The sequence below is a fragment of the Lissotriton vulgaris genome, unplaced genomic scaffold (genome assembly GCF_964263255.1).
Source record: "Lissotriton vulgaris unplaced genomic scaffold, aLisVul1.2 SCAFFOLD_610, whole genome shotgun sequence".
NCBI classification, from domain to species: domain Eukaryota; kingdom Metazoa; phylum Chordata; class Amphibia; order Caudata; family Salamandridae; genus Lissotriton; species Lissotriton vulgaris.
The window spans coordinates 151,800-177,927 of NW_028244781.1; the positions used below are offsets into that span (position 1 = coordinate 151,800).

Consider the following 26,128-nt stretch of genomic DNA (forward strand, 5'->3'; position numbering starts at 1 on the left):
TCCTCCATCACCCAAGTATCTTGATACCAGTGTTTAATTTTCAATGACACGCACTCCTACCACCTTTCTTCTGCCACAAATATTCTCTTTCTTACTAACTCTGCTACCAATGTTTCCTCTGCCTACTCTACCGTCTGCATACCCTCTGGCATGATGCTTGTTAAGTTAAATACCACAGTATCTCCTCTTTCGAACTATCAGAGAACCTGCCAATAATAGTCTCGCATATTGACATGTGCATGCCCACAACCTACATTTGACCTATGAACTCAGTCTCACAAAAGTCTCAGATGTCTGTCCTTTTCTTTTTAACGGTGTTATGTTATTGTGTTGCAGCCCTCCTTTTCCAAAAAGCGCCGGGACACTCTTTTTGAGTAGCCGCGCGCTATACAAAAGAATAAATAACATAACATAACATAACATAACATGTCCAAATGTATTTAATAGCTTTGGGCCCATTTGCAGCATAGGCAAGTTAAGGTGACCACGAGAAAACTTTCAGGTAACTTTTTTTTTCGTATCGCTGATGCGTAAAGTAGAGAGCCAACCAGGGCCTCCTTGTTAACATGACAATGTAACACGACCAATGTGAGCAGGCCGATCACATGAGATCTGTGTATGTTTCTAGTTGCAGGGGGATGACATCCTACGGAGAAACGCGTTACGGACCACCTATATCTAGCATTCATCTGGGGGTGAGAGGAGTTGGAGTTAGCAGAGTGCTTCATGGTGGGCAACCGGGTTGTTCTCCAGGCTACAATGGTAAGAAATATTGAGTTTCTGGTACTGTGATATTAATTAAACAGTGAACATATATGCTGATGAAGGCAAAAGCTGGAGGAATAAGCAAGATGGCTCTTGTTTGTTGTTTTACTACTTTTTAGGAAAAAATTGTAATTGCGTACAATTTAGAAATCTGTATACTAATTTAGGTGGTGATATTCACCAATACTGTATTGCTTCAGTCATCCAAAGTACGTTTTCTTTTAAAGCCAAACAGTTGTATTCTGCATGCTTTTACAGAATATATTTTGTTTAGTGCACTTTTTATGTTGTCCTGTGAGAATAATGCTCTTGATCATCTGATTTTAATTAGCTGATCTAAGAAAAATCTGGTTATCTCTGAATGTCTTTCTTACAAATTTAAATATTTTGACCATTGCCTTGGACTGGGAATTTTAAGCAGGACCGAACTGGCCATGTTCTACACAAGCCTATTCCCTGAGGAGCTGCGGGGTCTAAATGCCGATTAGGAAGGCTAGTCAGCTACTGTCGTCACTCTGTCCTCAACACCCGTGGGAATTGAATGTTTGCACTTTTCATGTTGTTCCTACTAGATTCATTTTCGTGGTTACATGCTTTTAACTAATTGATCTAAGAAAAATCTAAATGTCTTTGATCATTCTGGTACAAGGCTAACAAAGTGGTGTTAGGTTGCACTTTAAGTCCTTTTCCATAAATAACTATACAAGAGCAGCCCAATATATTGGTCCCATGAGAGTGATACATTATCACTATATGTCCTCATACAAATGACTCAAGCGTTAAGAGATACGGAGTGCTCTTCCTGTGTTCTTTGCCCGTGTTTAGTAAAATGAATCAAACTAGATTGTAGTATTCATCCTTTGGGTATTTTTATTGTTGGAGGTATTCCATAGATCCACAATCAGATACTATACTAATTCACGACAAATACTTTTTAGATTCCGGAGTAGCATGCCACTCGCCAAAAAAGCGCTTCAACAACCCCACCAGGAGTAGCAAGCACTATATAAATGCAACCCTTTTTCCTTCTTTTATATCTTCACTACCCTTCTCAATCCTAACAACTGACTAACATATCTACCACTCAAATTACGTTCATCTTTCACCATACTAATTCACCACTAATCCTTTATGGGTTCCGGAGTAGTGTGCTACTCACCGAAAAAGTACTTTGACGCCTCGCCAAGGGTAGTAAGTGCTATATAAATGCAATTACTGTACAATACAATACAATGGTTGTGACCCATCCCAAGGGGCGTCCACATCTACACAGGACCAACAATCAACTCTGGTGGCTGCTCTAGGGATCCACCCTTGATGACTGTTGTTTCATGGTTATGTCAGTCTCCAGACATTCATCACCTTGTACCTTCAAGTTTGAAATGTGACCCTTTATTTCCATCCACACACCAAAAAGTTTTATCTACCACAATAACATTTGACTCCCTTCCTTATATTCTTGAGGTACTGGGATGCTTCTACCGTAAGCCAGAAATGTACCTGTGCAGTTCCTTCACTTTCCCTTAAATAGTCCTTGAACCCATCTAGCTGAAAGCAGTAGACTGTTCTGACATGAAATGAAAATTAAATTAAATCCAGTATTTGTAATGTGCGAACAAGTACCAGAGAGTGTAAAGGCCCTGGGGTTGACTGGAAGAATAAGGGAGCTATTGCCCAGAGTCAAATGGTGCTTGGCTAACCTGCCTCTGGTGCCGGGGATGGAATCGTGAGCCCCGGTGTTCCGGAGTCAGTTGCCCTGGCCGCTGCACCAGACCTCTTCCTAGTTCTCCAAACTACCAGTTTTTCCCTGTACCTGTATGGTCAGTCTAGCCCTGCTCATCTCGTCCATGTAGAGTGTCCAAATCGAGGATCCTAGTGTATGTCGTAAACACTGAGAATAGCAAAAAGTATTGGATGGAAATACTTGAAATAACTTGAGGGATTGGCAATTTCTCAGGCAGCATTCAATGCCATTGCGATTTGGCTCTTTGTGCCATTGCAGACAGGGACTCCATGGAACAGTGAGCAAAAGTTGGGTAATGGGATTCTGCCTGGAGTACAGAATATCGAAACAATTCCCTCCATCAATTTCTGTTTTCAGGATGTCAGGAAAAGACAAATTGTGTCATTCAGTCTCCTTGCAATGTGATATAGGAAGATGTTACACAGAACAACTTCCACACAGATTTCTGTGGCCATTCCTCACTGTCTCTGAGAGGATGAGTATGGAACAGTGTGGATGCCCTTCTATAAATCTACTCTCACAAACTTCATTGCTCTTCCCTAAACAATTTCCCTTTTCCCTAAATGCTGATTGATTTTGTTAGGACAGTAGTTGAGAAGTCCGCATTAATGAATGCCCTGTACTCCTCTAGGCATGCACAGGACACCAGTAACCAGAGGTTATCCTCTCCCGACCATTGCAACAGTTGGCCATACAGACCTCGGGTATCTGTGCCCAGGCTCACCAGGTCAGCGGATGGACCGGGTGGAACCGTTGGACCTTGATGTGCTGTCTGTGTGGCAGAATCCGAAACCTGGTCTGGAGCATCTAGAGAAGGCTGGTAAGTGAGGTGTGATGACACAGCTAGCCCACCTAAAAATACTAAACAGAACAAAGCAAGTCTTTCACAAAACTAAGCAAAATGAACTGGCTGTTCAGAGCCTTCAAATTCATGAGACAGAGGCCTGCATACAACAAACTCAAGGAACACAGGCTTCATGTAACTCTCAGCATAGTGCTCTATTCTTCAGTTAATATACAGCCAAAAGCCATGCCAGTTAAGTAAATCACCACACATTGACCTGGTACACAATAATATCATAAAACAGATGTTTAACCAGTTTGTTAACCGAAACTTTGCATCCATCAAAAAAATATAGAGAGGCCTGACTGCCTCATTTTAAGACACAGAGCCCTCCTCAGCCAGCTCATATACACATCAAACAATATCACACAAGCCTGCACCCAGATATCCCATGTCATGAAGGATGAACCTGATCCTACATAATTCACAACTCTTCACCTTGGCCCAAACACACAATGCATTTACCTGCCACTAACCAATTCACATCACATACACCTACCCCCATGTAATGTACAACAGAAGGTCTTCTCCTTAGCCACAACACATAAATCTGGCCACAGAAACCCCTGAACACATAGACAATTCCACTTAAACGTCACCCTCATATTTCCTTATAGCCAATCTACAAAAAACAGAACTGCCTCCAGTTCACCTTTAAAACACTGTCTGCGCCCAATGGCTCACAGAACAGAGACCTTCCTAATAGCAAACTCACGACAAACAAGGAAGCTCTTCAACTGAACCACAACACATATGCCTTGCCTACATTTAACCGCAAATTGTCCGCACAGTACACTTCTTCATTGTTCAAATCTGTATCCACATGTGGTTGCCTCAACAGTGGAATCAGCGCATAAGTTGCTCCAAAGGCATATCTAGCTCATGTCTCACTTTTCTCATCTTCCTCAGAGATTGGACCATGTGCGAAGCTTCGGTCCATGTGCGTCTCCCTCATGAAAATCCCACTCCTTTTTGGGTTTCTCTATCTGTTCGTCTGCTCACTGGATATTCTCAGCTCAGCCTTCCAACTGGCTGGAGGTAAGCCATACTCAAGCGCTGAGGCCTTTGCTTTGTCTGTGCTCTTCCATTCTGGTCTTGAATATTGAGAACAGTCGTGGACCCCAAGGACACTGACCTGCAGCATGCTCTTACCAGTTAAACGTGTTAGTCGCTGTTTGGAAAGTTGTGGTAGGTGAACTATGACGGTTGTACTCTTCCAGGGGTTTCTGGTAGTCAAAAGTCATATGGTATAGAGTGCAGTACCTAGTACATACATATAGTGCCCCTAAAGGCAATATTGGAATTCAGCATCTAAAAAGTATACCATTTCGCTGAAGTATCTAGTAAAGTATTAGATCTAGGTGAAAAAACGTAAATTTGTTCTCACCCTCCTCAATTATTCACATGCATTTTCTACGGGCTTCTGACATGCCCTTAGCTGGCCTGCTTGCATTCAAACTCTTCGGAATCCGATGGTGTTGTTGTTACAGGGGAGGCGGTTTATATGACCATGTGGTCTCAAATTTATATTTTACCCAATTACAGGGTAGGGAAGAATTTTCTTAATCATAAATTTGTCATTGTAGCAATTGCAGTCTGCAAAATTAAGACATTCTGTCTGTGAGCTCTGGGGCTCTGCAAACCTAGAAGACACAGAGAGGGGTTCTCAGAGAGGGAGCTTGGGACATCTTCTGGCTCTGATATCGGTCCACTTGGTATCATTGTTCAAGTGAATCCTGCCACCCTGATACGTAGCTTGGAACAAAGACCATTACTGCACATGAAACATAGTCAAGCCAGTTTAGCTAAAAACCTTAACTACAGTTCAGATAACAAAGAGAAATATACATTTCATTATATTTAATGTTTAAGCACTTGTATTCAAGAGTTGATCTTTGTTCTCGTAGTCCCTATAGATTCTCTCATGCAATTATTTATTATTAAAATAATCCCCAGTTGGTTATGTAACACGTGTTAGACAATATTATCCGTTCATTTTCTACCTTTTCTATTGTTGTAATCTAAAATTAAAAGCCAATTTTATCTTTCAGCTAAACTTGTTGACTTGTGTTTCGTGTCTTCCCATGGGTATTTCTAGACTGCATTAAAATTAAATCCTACTCAAGCATGCCCAGGATAGGCAAAGAGATGCCCTGATTGATGTGCCTGAGTTCCACTCATTGGAGGCACAGGTAATGATGACACAAACTGAAAATAAGGGTATCTCTTGGGCATACACCCCTTGTTATTAACTCCCCAGATCCCTTTTAGACCCTGCAGGAAAAATGGGAGAGAGACCTGAGAACTCATGAGGAGGAGGATTGGGTTGAGGTCCAGATGACGCAGCGTGTCCTGGCCATATTGGCACAGCTTTGATTAATTCAATGTAAGAACCTGCACTGGGAATATTTTCACGCCACTAGGTTGTGGTAGATGGGTAGAGTGCCCTCCCTTGCTTGATGTGGGAGTACATAGGGCACGTTTCTGCGCAGATTGTCCTCTTACATTTCACTATTGGGCCACAACACATGAGTGCATGGTGGGCAATGCTCTCCCCGCAGACCACAAAGTTGTGTTGTTGAAGATAATAGATAGGTGGAATGGTGATTGAAGCTGCAATACTCTTGTGCGGCTTAGTTTTGTTGATGGTTAAATGCGACATTCAAGAAAACGGAGAAGCGCCAACCCCCACCCCCTCCATCAAGGAGTGGTCTACGGGGATGGACCGATGCTCACAAGCCCAGGAGAGTGTCTACAAGGCTTGTGGCTGCCCCACTAAATATTTGAAAATATGGTCGAGATGGTGGCAGTCTGGGGAGGGGATCTGATGGCCTTTTATGAGGAGAATCACCTGTGTGATGGTGGAGCTCCTCTGGAAGCTTGTTTGGGGTCTTCTGTTGTTTGGCAACATGAGAGGGGTATGTTTGTGTGCTCTTTTAGTAGACCATTTGATCTCTACTTTCTCATTGTCAAGGGTCACTGTTGTCTGCGGTTTGTTGTTAAAGTGTTTGAAAAATGTAAATAAAAAGAAACTACAAAAAAGTTATTATATTAACACATAATTTGATTAAAGATGGCTGTTATATATATATATATATATATATATATATATATATATATATATATGTGGAAAAAGGGTAGGGCTATGACCTTTTTCAAGATTTGCCCGGCGCTAACCGCCCTTGTACCATTCAAATTACCAAGCAATGAGGCAGGCGCCGGAGACCAGAAGGCAGGAAACAGAAGTTTTATTCCGACGGAGCAGAACACATCAGATCTGACAACAAGGTATCGTCTCGAGGTGCTCTAACAGCTTCTCTGAGGCCTGGCCTCTTATACCCTGGTTTATGACATGTGAGCATTCTTTATTGCATAAAAGACTCTTTAAACTTATGAAATGACGTCCCCATAATCCTCGCGTCAAGCCCACCCCCACATACATCCACAATAGAGGTCCTCACCCTGCTGATAACAGGAGGGGGCTATCACACGGCTGAGTGTTCCGCTGATTCTTAGGATGTGTGCGCCTGATTGCCTCCCATGGGGTGGGGAGGCCAGGATCAACAGTGTGTCCTTTGAAGAGGAGCGACTCCATACAATAAGGGGCAGTAAATGATATCTCCCGGCTTAGGCGATGGCCTCGGACCTGTGTGGACAGTCGGACACGGGGGAAGGGGTCATCAAAGGAGTGGTATTCATGCCGCGTGGACAATCGAGCGCGGAGGGATGGCTTATCAACAGAGGGGTATTCATGGAAGGAGAGGAGGTGCTGGTCAGGCGCGGGCATGACTCCCAAGGACAGGGTCATGCAGGAGGAGAAGGGTTATGCTCATGTGAGGTAGGGAGGGGGAGCCAGGGTGCGCGGAGGATGCTTGCAGGGTCAGAGGAGCGCACTGGCGATCGATCGTGGACAGGGAGACCATGATACCTAAAATGGCTGTCGTGCACGTTGTACGTGGGTGACAAGCTGGCACAGATGATGTTCAGCTCGTAAACTAAAATTCCACAGTCCTCCCTTTTAACATGTCTCGCCAACTTGTCAGTTCGGATTTATCCCCATAAGGCCACGTATTTCTACTTCATAGAGGGGGCTCATGTGCCCATTTCGGAAGTCCAAAGTCTTTGGGCACATACAGTTAGAAACAAAGCTGCACAAAGATGGCAGACATTGGATACCTAAACAACACCCACATAATATCACAACAGGTATCAGTACAAAGGAAAGCAACCTCCAACCCCAGTCCTTCAAAGTGTCCCAAAACCAGCTCCCAAGCGACCATCCTTCTTGTTCTTGGTGAACCTCTGAGGAAAGTCTGTGGAGGTGTTCAATTGCCTTGTAGACTGAAGGCGAGTTATCTGGCACGTAGGTGCAGCAGCTAGATCCGATGATGCGGCATGCTCCTCCTCGATCGGCCAGGACCACATCCAGAACAAGGCGGTTTTGAAGGGCCACAAGGCGGACCGCCTGAAGCTCAGCCGTGTTGTTAGCGAGGATGCCAGCCGTGATGTTGATCGTTGTTTCTACTGCCTGGGTCAGGTGTCGGATAGCGCGGCTGTTTGCCATTGGGCCCCACAGGGGAACGAGTCCCTTTGCTGCATCCAAGAACTGAGCTCCAGTGGAGTCGGCTTGTCCAATGTCATCTGCACGCCTCTGCCGGTGATGGTTAGCAGGGGCTACATACGTGGGGGGGAGAATGAAGGCAATGTAGCAGATACCCTTCCAACCTTTCGGGAGCCAGGTGTAGGCTTTGGTGCCACACACAAAGTACATATTTGGAGAAGCAACAAAGGAAGGGGGGTCAACTGAGTCCAATGGTCTGATGATTCGGCAGGAACTGTGACCCACCAGCTGTGTTCCCTGGCCTTCGAGACACACAAGACCTGTGACATTGATAACAGACAGAGCCACAGTCAGAGTGGCGGTAGTTTGTTTTCGCAGATGAGAGAAGGTGGATCTAGCTGGGTTGTGGAGTACCTGTACTTCGACACGTTCTTTGGCTGGAATGTCTTTAAGGAAGGTGGCGCCTGTGAGCACAGGACACAGGGGAGCAGAGGTCTTTCCGGTTTTGTTCAGCCAGAACCCAGAGTAGAAGTGCGACACTGTCTGGCTGGAAGTGGCGTTGTCCTTGTGGCTCTCTTGCATGAGGATCAACCAGGCGAGGCAGGAGCCGTGAACTGAGAAAGGAGAAGGGATGAAGGGGATGGAGTGTCCAGTGGCATGCGGGAGCAACCCGCAGATCCAGCAGTTCGTAGCATTTGCAGCAAGGTTGTGTTGGTGCAACAGTTGCACGAAGGAATTGTTCCAAAATTCCCTGCGCCTTTCTCGGAGCTGAGGCGACAGGGAGATTAGGTGATGCTCTTTCATGGGGGTCGGTTGTGCAGTGGGCAGCAATGCCTCATGAGCCGGTGTGCTTTCCTCCAGAAGCCAGAAGGAGGTCATGAGGAGGAGGCAGAAGAGGAAGACAATAAAGAGGGCGATTGTCTTTGATTTGTGCAAATTATCAGTCTTTGGATTTCTATAGTGGGTATTTCCTGTTGCTTCCATCATCTTCTTATCTGGCGCTTCCATCATCTTCTTGTCTGGCGCTTCCATCATCTTCAAGGGGCTCGGTAGCGGGCAGAACCACAGACTTCGTTTAGCTTCTCTCCCGGTAACCCTTGGTTGTGTTTAGGTCACCGTTCTGAGATTCAACTTAGTCCGTGGCCTACTTAGCCGAAGCTCCCTCCTTTCGACGCAGGAAATACCCTTCTCTGGTTGGCACAGTGGGGTCAGAGAATTTTGCAAGTTCAAGTGCCCCAGTATCGGGATAACAGTTCAATGTCGGTCGGTCTTTGTTCAGGAGCTCTTCTTGGGTGTTGACGTTTTCTGTCGTGGCCAGGTTCGCAGAGACCTTCCGGCAGTGGTGTGCGTGCAGCCAGTGCCTCTTCCCCTCCACTCGAAGCGCCGTCCGTGTGGTAATCAGCACTTGCCAGGGGCCCGTCCACCGGGGTTCCAGGCTCTTGGTCCGTTGGAAGTTGCGGACTAGAACGAAGTCCCCCGGTTGGATGTCGTGGCCTGGGCCCCTGGAAACATCGGGGATGGCCTGCTGCACCTGTTGATGAATGACAGACAACGTTTTAGTTAACTTGCACAAATAATCAGACAGTAGGACGTCCGGGACGTCATGAATGGAGGTTGGTTTGGGAGCAGTCCAGAGGTTCATCGGTCGCCCGAATACAACCTCGTAGGGGGTCAAATGGTGTTTGGTGGGAGTAGAGCGCATCGATAGCAAGGCCAATGGGAGAGCGTCTGGCCATTTAAGTCCGGTGGTTGCCACTATTTTTGACAATTTCAACTTCAGTGTGGCATTATGGCGTTCCACCAGGCCGGCGGATTGGGGGTGGAAGACTGCGTGGAATCTCTGTTTCACCCCCAATCCCTTTAGGATTAGTTGGATAACCTCAGCTATGAAGTGGGGGCCATTGTCGCTCCATAAAATTCGACAAAGGCCATAGCGAGGAAAGAATTCTTTCAGTAGTACTTTGGCAGTAGTCATGGCAGTGTTGTCACGGGTTAGATAGGCCTCTACCCATTTGCTGAAGGCACATACGATGACTAGTACATACTTCAAGCCTTGGCACCTCTCTAGCTGGATGTAGTCCATCTGAAGGACCTCAAAGGGGTGATTGGGGGTCCCAAACCCTCCCCGGGGTACCACAGTTCCTTTCCCGGGGTTGTGCTGCAGACAGATAAGGCACTGCTGGACTAGGCGTCTGGCTGAGTCGGGGATTTTGTCGTTGTGCCAGACTTTGGAAATGAGTTCGATCATGGGTGCAGATCCTATGTGTGCGGGGGAATGAGCCATTGTCAGTATGGGGATCAGGTATGAGTCAGGCAGCAACCATTTGTTTGCATCTTTTGTTCGCCAGCAGCCCTCATCATCCTTCAAACCCACCCCGGCCCACTTAGTCAGTTCGTGAGGGGTGCTGGCCGACTGGATGTCTCTGATCATTTCCCTTGCGTCAGTCCATTTCTCTGCTTGTGACCTGGTCACATGCATGCGTGCCACCGTCCTATTCTCAGCTGTGGTTCGTGCAGTGATGTCGGCCAGTGCATTCCCTTGTCCGACTAAGTCTGTCACCTTCTTGTGTGCCTGGCATTTGATCACTGCTAGTCGTTTGGGGAGGAGAACCGCTTCAATCAGGGCAGAAACCAGATCTCCGTGAAGGATAGGGGTGCCGTGGGACGTCAGTAATCCCCTCTCCCTCCACAGGAGCCCAAAATGGTGAACCACCCCGAAGGCATACTGGCTGTCTGTATATACGTTCGCGGTGGTCCCCGTGGCTATGATGCATGCTCGTGTGAGGGCTATCAGCTCTGCTGCCTGGGCAGATCGTTGTGTGATGCAGGCTGTCTCAACTACTGTTCGGGCTGTCGTTACTGCATAGGCAGCTGAAGTGGTGCCATCTGGGAGTTTGATGCATGAGCCGTCTACCCATTGCTCTCCATCGGGGTCAGTGAAAGCAGTATCTCGGAGGTCAACTCTACTCCTAGTTTGTTCGTCCGTGAGGGTCACACAGTCGTGTATGGGAGGAACGTCGGGGTCATTTTCAGGCAGGGGCAACAATGTGGCCGGATTCAAAGTCGTGCATCTCTTTAGTGTGATGTGGGGTGCAAGTAGCGTCAGTTCGTACCCTGTCAGTCGTGCGCTAGTCAAATGTTGAGTCTTGCTTTGGTTCAGAAGGGTGTCGACAGCATGGGGTACTAACACGGTGAGAGAGTTTGAAAGTACGATTCCTTCGCTCTGGCGGATAGAGACGGCAGCGGCAGCTACCGCTCGAAGGCAGGCAGGCAAAGCTCTGGCTACAGGATCAAGAGTGGTGGAGAAGTAGGCACAAGGGCGCTGCTTTGGACCTATAGACTGAGTCAGGACAGACAATGCACACCCCTCCCTTTCGTGGGTGAAGAGGGAGAAGGGTTTGGAGTAATCCGGGGTTCCCAGGACGGGCGCTGAACAGAGGGCATCTCGTAATTCCTTAAAGGATGCTTGACACTCAGGGGTCCAAGGGAGCGGGAAGGGGGCATCTTTGGCCAACAGGGCAAGTAGGGGTTTTACAATAAGGCTGAAATTGGGTAACCATTGTCTGCAAAAAGAGGTTAGGCCAACCAAAGAGCGGACTTGCTTTTGTGTTTTTGGGACGGGGGTGTCTAGGATGGTTTGGATTCGGTCGGGTGTGAGTTTCCTCCCTTCTTTAGACAGGAGATGGCCTAGGTATGTCACTTGTGGCTGGCAGAACTGCAATTTCTTTTTGGAAACTTTGTGGCCATTTTCTGCAAGAAAGTGTAGGAGTTGAACAGTGGCTGTGATTGCAAGTGGGGTGGTGTCGGCCGCCAAAAGGATATCATCGACATATTGGATCAACACCACTCCATCCGGTAGCTGGACGGCGTCCAGCTGTCTCTTGAGGGCCTGGCTGTAAATACTGGGACTTTCAGTGTACCCCTGGGGGGCTCTACAAAATCGGTACGAGCGGGATTTCAGGGTGAAGCCGAAGAGATAACGGCTGTCCGGATGGATGGGGATAGAGAAAAACGCATTCTTGAGGTCGATAACAGTGAAGGTGGTGGCAGTGGACGGGATGATGGTCAGAATGGTGGTGATATCTGAGACTACGGGGTATTGGGGTACAACCACTTTGTTAATTTCTCGCAGGTCGATGATGAAGCGGTACGCTTTCTCATCTCCCTCGCCTTGCTTCTTGACAATGGGTAGGATAGGGCTGTTGCAGACATTGCTAACCACTTCTTCGACCACTCCTGCATCCACCAGAGATTGAATGATCGCTACCAGTGCCTTCTCGCCCTCGGGCGATATCCGATATTGTGGGAGTTTCGGGAGCATAGCGTCCTGTCTTACAGTTATATGAATAGGGTCAATCATCATTCATCCCACATCGGAGTCATTTTTGGCCCATAGGTACGGAGGCAGGGTATCAAGCAAGGACAGGTCAGCATCAGTTATGGAGCACATGTGTCGTGCAGGGCAAGATTTGGGTATGTCTGGGTTGTCGTACAGGATGACTCGGATTCCATCTGGGGAACACCTAATGGTAGCTCGAAAATGTTTCAGTAAGTCAATGCCCATAATGGCGTCAGGGGAGTTGGAGGAGAGCAGAAATGTTGTGTCAGTGGTGTTGCTTTCTAGGTCAAAGGTGATAGGCACGGACAGGGGGTTAGTGGAGGGCGTCCCATCGAAACCTATCGATGTAATGTGTGAGCCAGACAAGGGTGCCCTTGGAATCAGTCGTTTCGATAACACACTACGTGTCGCCCCAGTGTCTACCAAAAATGGAGACTCTGTACCCAGGACCTTAGCGGTGACATAAGGACCTTGCTGGTCAACACAGAGCTCGACTGGATCCCTCCCTTGCCCCTGGCAGTCCTATGCAAAATCGGGGGCATTCTCACCGTCGGATAGTTGATATTGGTTCTGTCGGGGGCGGTCAAATGTGTTCAATCTCCCTGATCTGTCATTGTTGGTGTCGTTTGTGTGCCCTCGTCCTTGTCCTCCATTTCTCGGACCACCCGCCACATCCCTGGGGTCCCTATTTCTGTTCATCTCTAGCAGAACCGGACACTGGGATTTCCAATGGCCGAATCCTTTGCAGAAGGCGCATTGGTCATCGCTAATGTCTCTACGTCCAATGTGGGGTGTTGGGGTGTGATCTTTAGGAGGTGGATTTCTGGGGGTGGTCGATTGGTAGTTCCCCCTTTGGGGTTCCCGTCCTACCGCTATACCTTGTATCTGGGCTATCATCACCCTTTCTTTCAAATCTTTCTTCTTTTTCTCGGACGCCCTATCATTCTCATTCTTCTGGTGCTCGTAATACTGAGCCATCTGAAGGATAGCTGCAGGTTTGGAGGCCCCCCAACTACTCTCGCTCGTCTGCAGTTTTTGGGAGACCTCCTGTGACAGGCCCTTCACATAGTTTTGTACAAACAGGTGTTGTCCGGTTGCGGTGGTCATGTCTTGGCCACTGTAGTCGGAGAACACTGTCTCGAATCGGGAGAAGTACTCTGATACATCTTCCTGGGGTTTCTGACGACAGGCCGTGACTATCGACCAATCTACCTTTTTCTCTGGGATCAGTGTCTTTAACTTCTGAACTAATTTGTCTGGGAGTTCTAGTATGTCTTTTACTGGTTTCCTTCCAGGCTCTCGCTGTCTATCTAGTTCACTGAGTTGCTCCCAGGTGTGCCCGAACAGATCTGTGTGGTCAGCCTTCCGGAGTTGCTTCCACACGTCAGCAGGCAGGCATAACCCGAAAAACAAGTCAATGTCCGCTAAAGTCATTATCGTTGAACCCAGAGCTGTGTTCATCTCGGTATAGAACGCTGTCGGATTCTTTCTTAAATCGGGCAGAGTTTGTCTAAAGGTTAGGATATCTTGTCGGTCCCATGGTTGGTAAACCCAATTGTACACAACCCTCCCTTTTGCATCTGCGTGATTAATATAATCGTTTGTTCCCAGACCGCGTGGGCATCATAGTGTTGGCTACTTCTACTGAGGTCGTTTCAGGGACTGTAACCTTGGTTTCTGGTTTTTGTTCCGTGAGGTGGCGGAAGACCTCAAGCGTCTGCATGAAGAGCTCCGTCGCCTCACATTCAGTCCCATCTCCGACATCAATCTTCCTATACAGTGTGGTCAGTTTAGCGGGGCCCTTACTTTGATACCTATCTTCATATGCGTTCAGGGTGTGGTAGCTGAATCGTAAAATGAAATGCCGTCTGTGGCTGTCGGCATGCGAGTTATACATGTTCATTGTGTACTCTTCGCTCTCCCTTCGTTCCACTAGTGTCTTTGCTATGTTGTCAATCCCATCCCGTTCATCTTTGCTCAATCTGTTTGATCTGGCTGGTGGGTGCTCGCTAGCCTCGGGGGCATCTGTTGGTGCTGCTAAGGTGGCTGGTGCGGAGGCCGTGAGGGCTGGTGCGCTAGCGCTAAGGCCGTTCTCGCTCGTACTCAGGGCCTGCAGGTGTTGTTGGCAGGGAGCATATGGAGGGGGCATGTAGATGATTGGGGGACCTAGCAGTAACTCATCGTTCGCCCGCTGTTTGGAGGGCAATTCAGGGTAGAGCGCAGAGGGGGTCCTAACAGGACATTGACCTGTCGACCCTGATTCTTGGTTTTGTGCAGCTTCTTTTCTTTCTTTTATTTCTTCTTCTAGTTGCTTAGCGGCTAGGTGGGCTGCCTTTCGTAATTCTTTCCCTATTTTTGCTTCTTCTCTTTTCTGTCGTTGTTCCGTTTCTTTGCGCCACATGCCAATACTATCGAGCATAGTGGGCGTGGTCTTATTTTTCTGGAGCGCTATTTCTAATGTTTTTATTTTATTTTCATCAAAGGAACCTATCAGTGGCCACTGACTTTCGGGGTTCTTCTTTGTATATTTATGCCATAGCTTAGTATAAGCTATAGCGACTAGTCCATGCTTAGTGAACATGTCCTTATTAGGGGTGCCCTCCAGTGGAGCTGGATGGTTCATCTCTAATAAGCGGTCCGGGCTGTACAGGCTACCAATCAGTGGGGAGAAGATAGGCATGACGGGTTACAACGGGGACAAAGGTCTGCACTACCTATCTTATCACGGCAGACAAAGACTAGACAGAATATTTCTATTCTACGTTGTTTGTAGGCCGTGAATACCTCAAAAGAACCAATACCGAACACTTAATGTGCGGTCAATCAAACAATCAATGGGGAGAATAAGTGGGTACGACGTGTTAAAGTTTTGCGTTACCCACTCTTTCTCTACCTGCAAAGAGAGACCTTGTTCTTCCCTGTTTGCAGACAGAGAATCTCCAGACAACAATCCACGAACGACAGTTCGGGAAAACAGTGGGGGAGGAAGATAGGCACGACGGATTACAATGGGGACAAAAGTCTGCGTTACCTATCCTTCACTGTTTGCAAAGAGAGAGCCTGTTGTTTCTCCGTTTGCAGACGGTGAATCTCCAGAGGGATCAACAAAGCGTAATACTAGTATTATCCAAATCAAACAATCATTTCTCAATTTGTCGTGTTTACACGACCTTACCCGGACCGCATGGACGGTTTCCTGTCTTCCGAATCCAGCGCCCGATCGTCCTCTCTTCTTCGTGATGTTCGTGGCACTCCTGATGGTTCCCAGTCAGGACCGTAGATCACTCGAGAGAGGTCGGTTCGGAACTAGTGAAGGTCGGATGATCGGCTGTCAGACGAGGGTCTATCGGACACGAGCTCTCCCGATCGTTGCAGTCGTTCACTCTGTCGTCAGGACCTCTCCCACTGGATCCACGTGTCGCTGATGGGCCCCACGCTTTGGGACGCCAATTGTGGAAAAAGGGTAGGGCTATGACCTTTTTCAAGATTTGCCCGGCGCTAACCGCCCTTGTACCATTCAAATTACCAAGCAATGAGGCAGGCGCCGGAGACCAAAAGGCAGGAAACAGAAGTTTTATTCCGACGGAGCAGAACACATCAGATCTGACAACAAGGTATCGTCTCGAGGTGCTCTAACAGCTTCTCTGAGGCCTGGCCTCTTATACCCTGGTTTATGACATGTGAGCATTCTTTATTGCATAAAAGACTCTTTAAACTTATGAAATGACGTCCCCATAATCCTCGCGTCAAGCCCACCCCCACATACATCCACAATAGAGGTCCTCACCCTGCTGATAACAGGAGGGGGCTATCACACGGCTGAGTGTTCCGCCGATTCTTAGGATGTGTGCGCCTGATTGCCTCCCATGGGGTGGGGAGGCCAGGATCAACAGTGTGTCCTTTGAAGAGGAGCGACTCCATACAATAAGGGGCAGTAAATGATATCTCCCGGCTTAGGCGATGGCCTCGGACCTGTGTGGACAGTCGGACACGGGGGAAGGGGTCATCAAAGGAGTGGTATTCATGCCGCGTGGACAATCGAGCGCGGAGGGATGGCTTATCAACAGAGGGGTATTCATGGAAGGAGAGGAGGTGCTGGTCAGGCGCGGGCATGACTCCCAAGGACAGGGTCATGCAGGAGGAGAAGGGTTATGCTCATGTGAGGGAGGGAGGGGGAGCCAGGGTGCGCGGAGGATGCTTCCAGGGTCAGAGGAGCGCACTGGCGATCGATCGTGGACAGGGAGACCATGATACCTAAAATGGCTGTCGTGCACGTTGTACGTGGGTGACAAGCTGGCGCAGATGATGTTCAGCTCGTAAACTAAAATTCCACATATATATATATATATATATATATATATAGATATATATATATATAGATATATATACATCTATATTTTAATGCCAGTGAAAATAAATACATGTGGGCTGCACAGACAGACCAGAAAAGAAAAGGACTGCAAAACACCCAAGCAAGTATCAAATATATTCTGTAGAGGTACACCATCAAATGTTCACTCGGACGTGCTAGAATTCTGCTTTACTGGGATTGATAGCTTTCTCCAAATAAAGAGGAAACTAAAGTGTGCAGTAATCGTATGCCGGAAGACATCTAAATCGATGTATTAAGATTTTTTTTTTATTACCCAAATAAACCATATGCATGCTTTTCATGGAAAATACCAACATTGACACCTAGTAGCTTACAAAGAAATCACAAACAAAAAATGTTGCAATGTATGCAGGACATCAAGGGTGGGTAATGGAAACCCCTCAAAGTTCTGGAGAAAATGCTACATCCGGATGAGATCCCGCCATTGGAATTACCTCCCCCATAGGGATACATTATAAATACAACTTATACTACCAATGTATTTTTTTCAAATTATATTTTTTTTTGCCATGTTCCACTTTTCTTGACTATATCTTGCAAGCACTGCTAGTATGAAATCAGCAGTAATTGTTGACTGAGTAAATTGAAATTTTCACGGGATATTCTAACAAGCTAAATTTAGAGCCAGTAACAATCATTTTGTTGCAAATGGCATCACAGCTGACAGCTAAAAAGAAAGAAGGCATGATTTCAGGAAATATTTATTGTATAAAATATCATGTTGGCAGATAAAGAGAGGATGAAATTTGGTGCTGAGATGGGATTTTTTATACAACCTTAAAAAGCGCTCTGGAGAGGCGGAACCTATGTTGGCTCTCTCCAATGAGGAATGTACTTTTAATTTTGGATTACAAAAGTAGCACAATCAGTAGATAATAGCTACGAATGAAAATTAGAACATTGGAATGCTGAGAGCTCCATTGAAAGCAATGGAGTGGTCCGGGCTTCTAATGGCTGGCAGAAGCCGGATCAATGTTGCTGTGAACAAAAGTCCTCATGGAGCCAGAGGGAATTTCAAGCACCTCGGGCTATGTGAGGCCTTTGCTTTACAAATTATTCGAATAGCCTTAGAACCCTCCTTAGTGGGCTCTACCAGCTATTAAAGGCCCTCACCTTCAGCTGGGGCCTTTAACGTTGGAGCGGACCTTTAATGGCGGTAGAGCCCGCTACGGCAGGCTCTAAGGCTATAGCCTTTCACCCATGAGAACTGATAAATGCTCAGTTCTTAAAATCAATCACTTCTGTTTACCATTACTTTAATCACAATACTTCGCCCTACATCATTACTTCGACTGCTACTTCTTACACATTTCATTACTTTGATCATTACACTGGCCAAGTACTGCATTGGGCCACTCTGGGGAACAGCGGGCATAAAAGCTGATTTTGAAGGTAAGCCAACTACAGCTTTTACTCTCTTTCAGCACTTCTGGCAATGTTGGAAAAGACTAGGAGCCTTATTATACAAAGTACCCCGGGGGTGCAAAAGGCTCGTGCGCCTGCTTTGAGTGCTCCTGGCAGCCATGGCCCGTGGAGGGAGTTCCGTGGGGCGGAAAAGCGGGGCAGGGGAGGGGCAGGGTGGGAGGTACTACACACCGGAATATGGATAATTGGAGGTAAGTAAAGAAATAAATAAATAAAACGAATTTCGTAGCACGCCCTGCATCACAAAATGTGATGCAGTGTGCGCTACAAAATTTGTTTTGTTATTTAATTGTTTACTTACCTCCAATTATCCATATTCCGGTGTTTAGTACCCCCCACCTTTCTGCCCCATGGAACTCCCTCCACGGGCCGCGGCTGACTCCTGGGGCACTTTGGTGTTACAGAAAGGGCTGCAGATTCTTGTGCTGCCCTTTCTGTATTACAGATAGCGCTGGCGTACTTATAGAGCCAGCGATATCACTAAAGGGTTTTCCCTCATTTGCGTGGCCCCATGCAAATGAGGGAATCTCTTTGCCTTTGCGCCTATGCCATATTATAGACGCGGGCACAGAGGCAAAGAAGCTGTCAGGAGGCACACCGACAGTGCACCACCCACTGTCAGTACGTCCCCTGATGGCAGCCCTCTAGAGGGGGCAAAGGGACCCCCCACCAGTCATCCCCTTTCAGGCGGGTGCAGGCACTCACTGCACCTGCCTGCAAGGGGCTCTCTAATCCCTGTTAAAAGTGTAGGTGGGTTGCCACTGACACAGTGAAACTCGGAGCAGCTGCCTCAAGGCTGCTCCGTATTTAACTTCAATGCGCTGCCCCCAGGTCATCATGACTTCGCGGATGCCCTGAGGGCAGCACATTCAATATAATATAGTGCACTCTCCATGTGAGCTTTTGAAAGGTGCGCTCGGCGCCAACAAGGAGACTGGACCGTATTCTATAATACCGCCTCTGGGCCGTATTACACAAAGTACCCCGGGGGCGCAACAGGCATTTGTGCCTGCTTTGATTGCCCCTTGGGCACTTTGTATTACAGAAGGGACCACAGACACTTGTATGTCCCCTTCTGTAATACCTATAGCGCTGGTGCACATAAAACATGGAGTGGATGCTTCACTTGAATGCGCTGCTCCCAGGGCAGCATGACTTTGCGGCTGCCCTAGGGGCAGCGCATTCAATATAATACGGTACACTTTCCCTGTTTGCTCCCGGTGCATCTGCTTTAATGTGTGCCGCGCTCAAACGTTGAAAGTGTGCCCTATACATAATAGGCCCCCAGGACTTCATTTTGTGGTGCTTATGCTGCCTGTTTTATTGCCGGACAATGATGACTGCCGGTGGTTGCAGGTGGCGAGCATCGCCATTCATTTTTGATGCTCGGATCTTATTTTCCATCAGTACACTTTGAACTAGAGCAAGAGAAAAGGAGACTGAAAAAGCATAAAGAAGGAGAAAGAGGATAGATGAGAAAAATGTGACAGGAGAAGAAATCGGGGATTTAAAGAATCTGCAAGCCCTGGCATTCAGCAGAGCTGGCTGCACTTTGAGCCCCTGCACTTTTTTCACATATTAACCACTGGATCCGCCCTGGCCAACAGTCTTTTTGGGGGGATAGTGTTTTCATCCGAATTAGTAACTGGAATTTCAGAGGGGGCCTGATCTTGGCTGTCCAGGTGGTTTATACGGTGGGCTGTTTGTGGGCCGGGGTGCAGTTCCATGATGGGTTTAACGCAGGTTTGGGCAGTAGCGGCTGGCAGGGAACGAGAGTGGAGGGGCGAGGGAAGGGTCGCGGAGGGGGAGTTACAAAATAATTTAAAAACACCTTCACGCCATGTCTCGAGTTGTCTCTCCTCCATGTCCCACGTCGTGACGTCGTCTCTCCACCGGAAGCACACAGGCTACCTCCCCCAAGCCCAGGGCTTTAAGTGCGCGGTTTCTCACCGGTGCTGAGCACTGGCAGTTTTTTAAAAGGGGCCTCACAAAAATGGGACCCTAATGGGCTCTGTTTTGTGCCCAGGCACAGGCGGTCCATTTTTTTCCGGACTGCAGTAGAGCAGGTACATTGATGTGTGCGTGCTCACACTGCTCACTTCTCACTAGTGGAGAAGTTAGGGCATGACGTCATGCCAAGTGAGCATTGTAGGGGAAGGGAAATCCTTTAAAGAAAGTCATTTTCTCTCTGGATTTGCCTTCTCTTTTTGAAACTCAGGAGCAGCAGCTTTGTTGTGCTGTCACCAGTGCTTTAAGTGGAAGTTTTTTCAATATTATATACAAGAGATAGTTGCTGATTATTTATCTTATGCAACTAACCGCCACTAACAAAGCCAATAGTCCTGACTTGTTGTAGGTATGATGTTACTTGTTCCATCATATATCTGGATGCAATGACAGAAACAGCAAAATACAAGTCGGGCACCACACTATGCTAAACACAGATTTTTACCTTACGTATTTTTAATTCACGCCCTTAATTACATTGGCCATGCCCCTTGAGAGACACCCAGTTTTTTCATCCCACTTAAAGCTGTGCCTAAGCCAATCACAACGCTGCAATGCAGTGTTGTGATTGGTCTGAGCGCCACGGCCCGGCGCTCAGACGGGGAATGGGAGGCTGGGCATGTTCTCCACCAGGTTGTGTAATGCAGCCAGGTGGAGAACATGTAAAGTGCGCAGGTATGCTTGGCCGACCCTTGAAGAAGGCTGAATCTACACCCGATGTTGACCCTGGCTATTCTCCTTTAAGTTCTGGCCATTCAACTGACAGCCTTCCTGGATGCACATAGTAACAGCACCAAAGATGGAGGCAAACAGTTACAAACAGCTGCGCTCGCGGAGGGCAGATTCCTTGGCCACTCCTGCCCAGCAGGTTAGTCAACATGTTGGGTTTCTTGGATCTTCTACCAATCAAAGCTGTCTTTTAATGTAAATTGCTGCTATTTTTTACTCTTTACTGTTAACAACTTAACAATATCAGTTACATCTTATGATGCTGGACAGGTTAGTCAAGCTGTTTGCTTCGACAGAACAAAGCACATACACCCACCTCATCTGAGAATGCCTCAAAAGCTATCCTGGAGCTCCAATTGCTTTCACCGCATCATCACCACAGATCTGTAACCAAGATGCAACAGTACAGGTCAAGCAAAAATCATTACACTCACTCAACACATTCCAGATGAGCCAGAGGGTGTCTATTAGCTCTCAGCAAAAGCAAACAATACCTCTAATTAATTCACACAAATACAAATGTGCTAGTCAAATAACCTACGACAGCGCCTGGCCAGACCTCCGGCTAAAACCAGCCAGCTGTTGATACTTCTAATGAGTAACAAGTGAGTGTCCTCACACGGCCTAGTACTTACTACAGCTCACATTGTAAAATGTGTTTTTAGAGTGTTTTAAGGACAATTGTCTAAATAAACTTGTTTTCTACCTACCTATTACAACTCACAGTAGATTAAGTGGATTAAACGTTAAAACAATCAAATTAAATAACACAAAGTATGTAAAACCAGAAGAAAAATCAGTTTCATGGGTTGGTGTTAGGGCTTGCTTTTCGTTTTAAATACAAAAAAATTAATTAAATACAAATTATTACATTAATTTAATTGCAGGCCTCATTTGAATTTAATATATACAGTCGTTTAAAATGATGGTTCCCTATTTTTTAATATATTTTAAGTCACATGAATATATGTCTAGAGTTAGGGTATTTTTTTTTAATGAACTGAGTGAATATACTTACATTTTAAACATGTGTAAGAGATCCACATTTGAATTTACTTTTAACAATTATGAACATAATTAATTAGAATTTGTAAAATTTTGGGTTATATCGGTGTAAGGTAGTTATTAGTTTAATTTCATTAATAGTAATATCGTTAAATATTTAATACTTATGAGGGTTAGGGAGAAGGTTGACTTCACGGTGAGGGCCACCATTAGGGTTAAAGTTAGTTTAGAGCTGGTGTAGGCCTGATGAGGTCGAGCCTTGGGATACTTTAAAGTAAGGAGTTAGACATCAGGTGTCAAAGAGATGGTAGGTCAATTGGTGTGGGTGACAGTCATGAGCATTTCAATGGTGGGAATGTGGGCCAAAAGGAATTAATGGTAAATGGAATAATATCTTACTTTCTTGGACTGTATTAGTGAATATCACAAGAAAGCATGACAGGACCTATTGTGACTCTGACTTGCAGGCAAAAAATGATCCCAAGTCCTTAAATAAAGTGCACCCCTCTTTGTTTTCATCTACTACGTGTTCGGCAAGTGGCCCGTGTAACAGGGCTCGCACTACGAGGGGAGTAGAAATCGAAGAAAAGGGAAGCCAACTCAACAAATCCTTATAGAAAACAGTCAAGAGAATACTCACACATTACTATTGAAATAACACAGCTAATTATACCAGAAGGGAGATTTAAGTCTGTACATTGCTGGCAAGTGTTTAAAGTATCTGTTATGGTGGCTAGAAATTGATAACGACCTCATCAACTCGGGAGACGCTTAAATAGTTTGGTTCACGAAATGAGTACATAAAATAGAATGTACCCCTGGAGAGCTACCGGAGATTTCTCTGCTAAAACACAGCACCATTTTTTGAAAATAGCTCTCATTGGAGTCTCTATCCACCATCCGCTATCTACCTTATTCTTTCGATTCTGACATCAAATCCTTGTAATTGTCTTTTGTGCTGATTTTTCTCCTATTTAGTTTCTCCCCGGCCGTATCTCCATTTTTCGGTTTATTTAAATACGGTCATTTATATAGTGCTTCTCTATCCAAAGTTTTGTCAGAACACTTTCTATAGAACAATTCCTCCTGAGAATGCCCACCAGAGATACAATTAACCATGCACATTAACGGTTACATCAGTGTACTTGAACATAAGAAAAAAAGAAAATCATTTTGGAGGAACAAGAGAAGATGCAGGAAGCAGAATTAATTTGAGAAACAAGGAATCTGGTCAATTCATTTGGTAGAGGAAGAAGAGAAACTGCAAAAGAGCGTTAGGTGCAGGTTACTATCCAAGTTTCTCTCTTCTCTACACTTTTTATGACTTTACATTTATTCAATTTAAAAGACCACAAAGCAGTGTGCGCTCAGTTTCGCTATTAGGTCAATCCTCTTTCTTTTTCCGCTCATCTCTTCCTCTCTCTGGAATCGCAGGGTTGCCCTGTATCGCTGTTTCTCCTGAGCTCTCTCTTTACCTGATGCCTGTTTTTTATCCATCCCTGTTTTCTTGTCCCATTCTCCTCAGTGTGTTTGTTTGGGGTCCAATCGGTTTCACCTTCTCTCTGTGTCCCGTGCAGGGAAGGTGGCTGGTGACATCTTCAAAGACAACGCAATCCTGTCCAATCCAGTGGCCGGCCTGGTGGTGGGCATCCTTGTGACAGTGCTGGTCCAGAGCTCCAGCACCTCCACCTCCATCATTGTCAGCATGGTCTCCTCTGGATGTGAGTATACCCTGGCAAGGAACGTGGGGAGGAAACTTGGGGTATGGGGTTATGGCTGGTGGTGCTGGGAGCAAGAAAAGGTTGAGGGGCAAGAGGTGGCAGAGACTGAGGGATGCACAGATAGCTGGCTCAACTGGGACAAAAGAAAGGGAACATGGTTAGAATGGACTAAGGGAGGTAGGTACTGCCTGGCATAGGTGTAGGTTGTCAGGCTTTTTCCCGCATTAGTGCAGTTGTAGGGACCACCTATTAATACCAAAGACATGCGTGAATGTGTATAAAATCAAAGAAGGATCTCTTTTTTGTTTCATACTCTTACTGTCGCTACTGTAAATTCATATACATCATCAAAGAGAAATCCAACATTCATTGCCATACACTTAACTCTCTTGACACTGAACACTGCTTAACGTAAAAATGTCAAATGTCTTCAATATAATCAATCCTTTATCAGTCCACAAGTATACTCAGAATTACAAATATACCGTATCCAGTATTGCCTTCATATAATACAATAGTGTATCAATTCTAAAAGTTTTTTTAAAACATTGTTCATATTTTATGCAATACTCCATCAATATAAAATAGCTCCCCAATACAGTAATCTAATATTTGATAAAAACGAATTCCTCTGATCTACACAATCAATGAACTAATGAATACCATAATATACAAAGGAAAACAAATCATCACAAGTTGTTGACGCAGTGTTTCGGTGGCATTGAGTTGGAGCACCCCACCTTCTTCAGGACAAAGTATTATAAGATATAAGTTTATCTAAAAAGATGGAGAACAATATTTAAACATACAGTCATAAAAGTGGGAGAATAGAAAGGGAGCATGGCTAGAATGGACTGTAAGCATAAGTGTAGGTTGTCAGACTTTTTACCGCAATCTTGAGGTTGCAGGGACCACCTATGAATATCAAAGGCGTGCGTGAATGTGTTCCTTACTGATCAGGAAGTAGGGTACTGGGTCTAGGAATAAAAGGGGTCTCCAAAGCCTCCTCAACCCTCTGGCTAGTTTAGTCAAGGCACTAAGGCCAGGTTTAAGGTAGTGAGAGTAAAGGTTGAGTTATATAAGGTATGACGCAAATGTAATTTTACAGATAATACAGACAGACAACTATGTGTTTCTTTTCTACATATTTTTTTTAAAGCGGAAAAATACAGAAAATTAGGCTTCTTGTGAGTATCTGTGCATGGTGTTTTTCATGAATCGCAGAACAACAGCTGAGCAGATAGAGAGCATAGGTAGTTAAAAAACACAGGATGACATTTTCTTAAATACAATCATATGTCAATATATATTTGTAGTATGATGATAATATTTACCTAATAGTATTTTGTTTTGTCAGATTTGGCTGCTTAATTTGCTAAAACACTACAGGTCTCAAAGCAGGAGTGCACGTTTATCAGTTAAATAAATGTGGAAATATATGATTTTACAACTTCATTTACTCAGAAAACTTAAAAAAATATGAAAAATACTGATGAGATGGGAACAAAATAAACAGGAATAAATACAGACGGAAATGTTAAAAAATATAAATGCAATGAAACCAGGAGCCCAAGTTATAATCATTATACAGATGAATGAAGATGAATGTTTAGTTATTGCTTGAAATTGAATAACTCTTTAATAAACTCCACAAAGCTGTAGAAGAGTAGAGTTCCGGAAAAAAGCCATAGTTTAATGGTACTAGCACTAACCAGTACAAAGGTTCAGTCAATAAGAACCTTCAGGAAGTGCCTGTGTTTTGTGGTTCAGAGATTGTTCTGCAGATTGGATTTGCAGAACACTTTAACAGGAAAAACATGGTCCAATTTTATTTCCTGGCATTCCAGTGCCATTGACAGAGGTGGACCTGTATGCAGTGCAGAAATACGTCACCGTATGGATATACAGATGTGTCCCTAAGGTCAGAGAATACTCAGACGTTGGTGTTGTAAAGTATTCCTGGGGAACTTACTACACATCTTCCACTCAAACTCTTCTCTCCTTAAGGCGTTATGTTGAAAAATAAACTAGTGTTCCAATAAATTGGGTGCATGTTAACTAAAGAAGAGTAACAGTACATTAAAGTCCTGATAACTTGATACCCCAAAGTTGAGGTTAGAGTTTTAAGTTGTCCATGAGACACCGAGGCAATCCTTGACCAGTGTCTTGAACTCTACCTGTCACGGTCAAGAAATGCTGGCTTCACCACCAATGGTGGTCTTGGTGCAGTTAACCAACCATGTGCACTAGAGGCCTTGGATATTTAATTTTAAAGTATGAGCACACATTGGGGCTTGCCAGGGTTCTCTCATATGCCCTCTTTAATAAAGGGTCAAAAACTTGTGTCATCAGTGAAGTCCTTTGCATTTCTGATATAGAGGGGACGGTTAAGACTCGTAAAGCATCATATACTCGTTTGACCCTAAATAGACAAAAGAACTCAAAGGACCTTCTTTAGATGAACTTTGTATCCAGCATGCACAGAGGAGATGTGAGGGATGTACCATTGCACACAGCCCTGTGTAATTAGGGGGCCCCAAAATACAACTGTGTTACACTTTGTGTGGTACCTAGTACAGAGTTTGGCTTGGGCCT

The 26,128-nt window shown here is 45.6% G+C and overlaps 1 protein-coding gene across 1 annotated transcript in view; it reads left to right on the plus strand.

Moving 5' to 3' along the window:
- The window catches only part of LOC147666738 (sodium-dependent phosphate transport protein 2A-like), a 149,882-nt gene that overhangs the window by 14,892 nt on the left and 108,862 nt on the right, over positions 1-26,128 (plus strand). The window contains exons 3-6 of the mRNA XM_086948912.1: positions 629-762; positions 3,141-3,329; positions 4,263-4,391; positions 23,390-23,533. Of these exons, the coding sequence (XP_086805038.1) occupies positions 639-762; positions 3,141-3,329; positions 4,263-4,391; positions 23,390-23,533 (586 nt within the window). The 5' untranslated portion in view covers positions 629-638. The remainder of the gene's footprint in view (positions 1-628; positions 763-3,140; positions 3,330-4,262; positions 4,392-23,389; positions 23,534-26,128) is intronic.